Genomic DNA, 2432 nt, shown 5'->3' with positions numbered 1-2432 from the left:
TCTTATAGTCGCGATGCTGTATTCTACTTATGATCCTTTTTTAATTAATACAAACAAACTTATAATAAAAATACAAGTCGAAGATTCGCGTAATATATTAAATATATTTATTAACCTGTCGTTCCAAAAACCTGGTTAACCATGTCCCAGTAGAATCCGTCGAGCATGTTCTTGCCGTGCGCGTGCTGATCGCAGAGCGCCGGCCAGAGCTGCGTCCTGATGCCGTTGTTAAGTGGCCAGGCGTTCTCCCGTATGATCAGCTTCGCCTCCCGCTTCCTGCCGGCTTGCAGCAATGTGTTCACCTCAGCGAAAGTTTTCAGTGTCTGCTTCTTGCTGGTGGGTGATTCCGGATGGATGACAATGTTGCTGGTGTCGACATGCGGTGGGAACGCGTCGTCGATGTCGGTGACATTCGTCGCCTCCTCCTCGACCACCGACAGCGTGTTCGGCGAATTGTCCATCGGGGAGGCAGTCACTAACATCGCTTAACAACTACGGCACGAGATTCTTCATGGCGGCCGCTCCAGCGATTTTTCACGCACCTGCCGCTGTCTACGTCATGTCTTGGGACGTTTCAATTTTCATCTGAGACAAAAAAGATTGAAATATATATAAGTGGACAAGTTCGAAGACTTTTGAAGTAAATAGATAAATATTGTAGGATATTTTGAAGTATATTACTGGTAAATTTATTTTACAATTAATGAAATAAAAGCAATTTGATAATATCTTGTTGAAAAAAATATAAAAAGATTTTATTTATAGTACAATATTTTATTTATATAACGTACAATTAAACTTTTACATATTTCATTATATATTTATATACCTATACTATTTTATTTATATGGTAACATACAATCAAATTTTTATATTCTTTACTTTATTACTTTATTTTTTTATTTTCTATTACAATATCTGCTCTCATGTTTTTCCACCACTCCAAATTTATCATTTGGATTTCATATTCATGTAGTAATATGTACAAATATCATTATTTGCATAATCAATTTAAGAAGGTCTTCTCATCGATAATACAAAGACAATTTTTATTTAAAATTTCTTTTAAAATTTTTTAAAATAAAATAAAATACGATAGAATATTTAAGTTTAATACATATTTTTATTTATATCTTAGACTACAAAAAATGTATTAGTAACGTATATAACTTTTGCTTAATAAGATACAAATACACATATAGATGTTTATTTTTCTAAGACTGCAGTTTTTGAATATTGTTACGATAATTTGCGAACAACTGAAATATCGAAATAAATCAAAGCTCATTTTATTTTTAACAAATTATTGTATCTGCTAAACCAACAAAATTTTAAAAAATTTGTTAACAATATATTATTGAGAATAAATTATGCATATAATTAGAAATTTTATTGCGAGCAAAATTTTGTTAATTGAATTAATCACTGATTAAATTAGTCAGGGCTTAATCGAAATCTCTTTTAGATTCGAAAGATACGAATGATTTTATTTTAAAACAATTAGAACGGATTTAATAGGCAGTACTACGATTCAATTCTTTCTTCACTCGCTCCACGATACAATTAAACACGGTCGAATAACGCACGTGATTGCGGCATCGCTTGAATCTCGTAAACTCGTGCGAGCTTCAAGATAATGTTTTAGTGCTTACTATGCACATCTGTCTGTTGGTATCGTATTGTAATAATATCCTTCCCTCCTGAAGTCGTTATCGCTCACTCGCCCAAGGTAATCCCTCGTGCGACCGAAATCAATTGTCTCGTTATAAGGGTGTTAGTGTAAACAAGCGTGACGAACACACATATAACGCATCACGTGCTCTCTTCTTTTTTTCTTTTTTTTTCCTCAACGCCACAAATGACACACATAGGGTCATGAATGCCTGACACAGGAATCTGTTTACCAAGGCATACTTAGGATGCATACTTGTTAATTTCATATTATTAAATACAAAATATCAACAAATAATATTATATATTTTAAATAAAAAGTTAATAGAACTCTTAAATAGAAAAAAAAATTTAGATAGATGAGTTAGTGAGAGTTAGACCAGTCAGTCCTTCTATCATTTTTTTATAACATACTTTGTTTAATATTATAAGAAATTATTACTGAATAACTATGACGAATGAATATTTATTTAGATGAAAGTAGGCGCGCTACAAACATACCTCAATATTTGTGCAAACTCATATGCTAAGGGATTTACAGGCAGGTGTGCCCATTACACGCGCCTAGTAATTATGAAAGTGATCTGAAGAAAAAAATGTGGAAAAGTTAGATTCATCACTAACCTACTTTGTGTTAAACTAACTTTGTGTTATACCGATTTATATTACAATTATATAAAACTATTTTTTTAATAATTGAGAATTGAAATGCTCAACGCGGCGTTATAGTAGTTGTTAAACAAACTTCAGTTTACGTTTAT

General features: G+C 32.2%; 1 protein-coding gene across 1 annotated transcript in view; it reads right to left on the bottom strand.

Annotated features, from left to right (window-relative positions):
- LOC108686785 (TBC1 domain family member 24) overlaps nt 1–2432 on the bottom strand; it is a 28347-nt gene that overhangs the window by 14145 nt on the left and 11770 nt on the right. The window contains exon 2 of the mRNA XM_018192254.1: nt 116–585. Coding sequence (XP_018047743.1) covers nt 116–482 — 367 coding nt within the window. The 5' untranslated portion in view covers nt 483–585. The remainder of the gene's footprint in view (nt 1–115; nt 586–2432) is intronic.

The sequence above is a fragment of the Atta colombica genome, unplaced genomic scaffold (assembly GCF_001594045.1).
Source record: "Atta colombica isolate Treedump-2 unplaced genomic scaffold, Acol1.0 scaffold189, whole genome shotgun sequence".
Lineage (NCBI taxonomy): Eukaryota > Metazoa > Arthropoda > Insecta > Hymenoptera > Formicidae > Atta > Atta colombica.
Note: the sequence above shows the minus strand (reverse complement) of the source record. Positions and strands in the feature narration are given on the sequence as shown.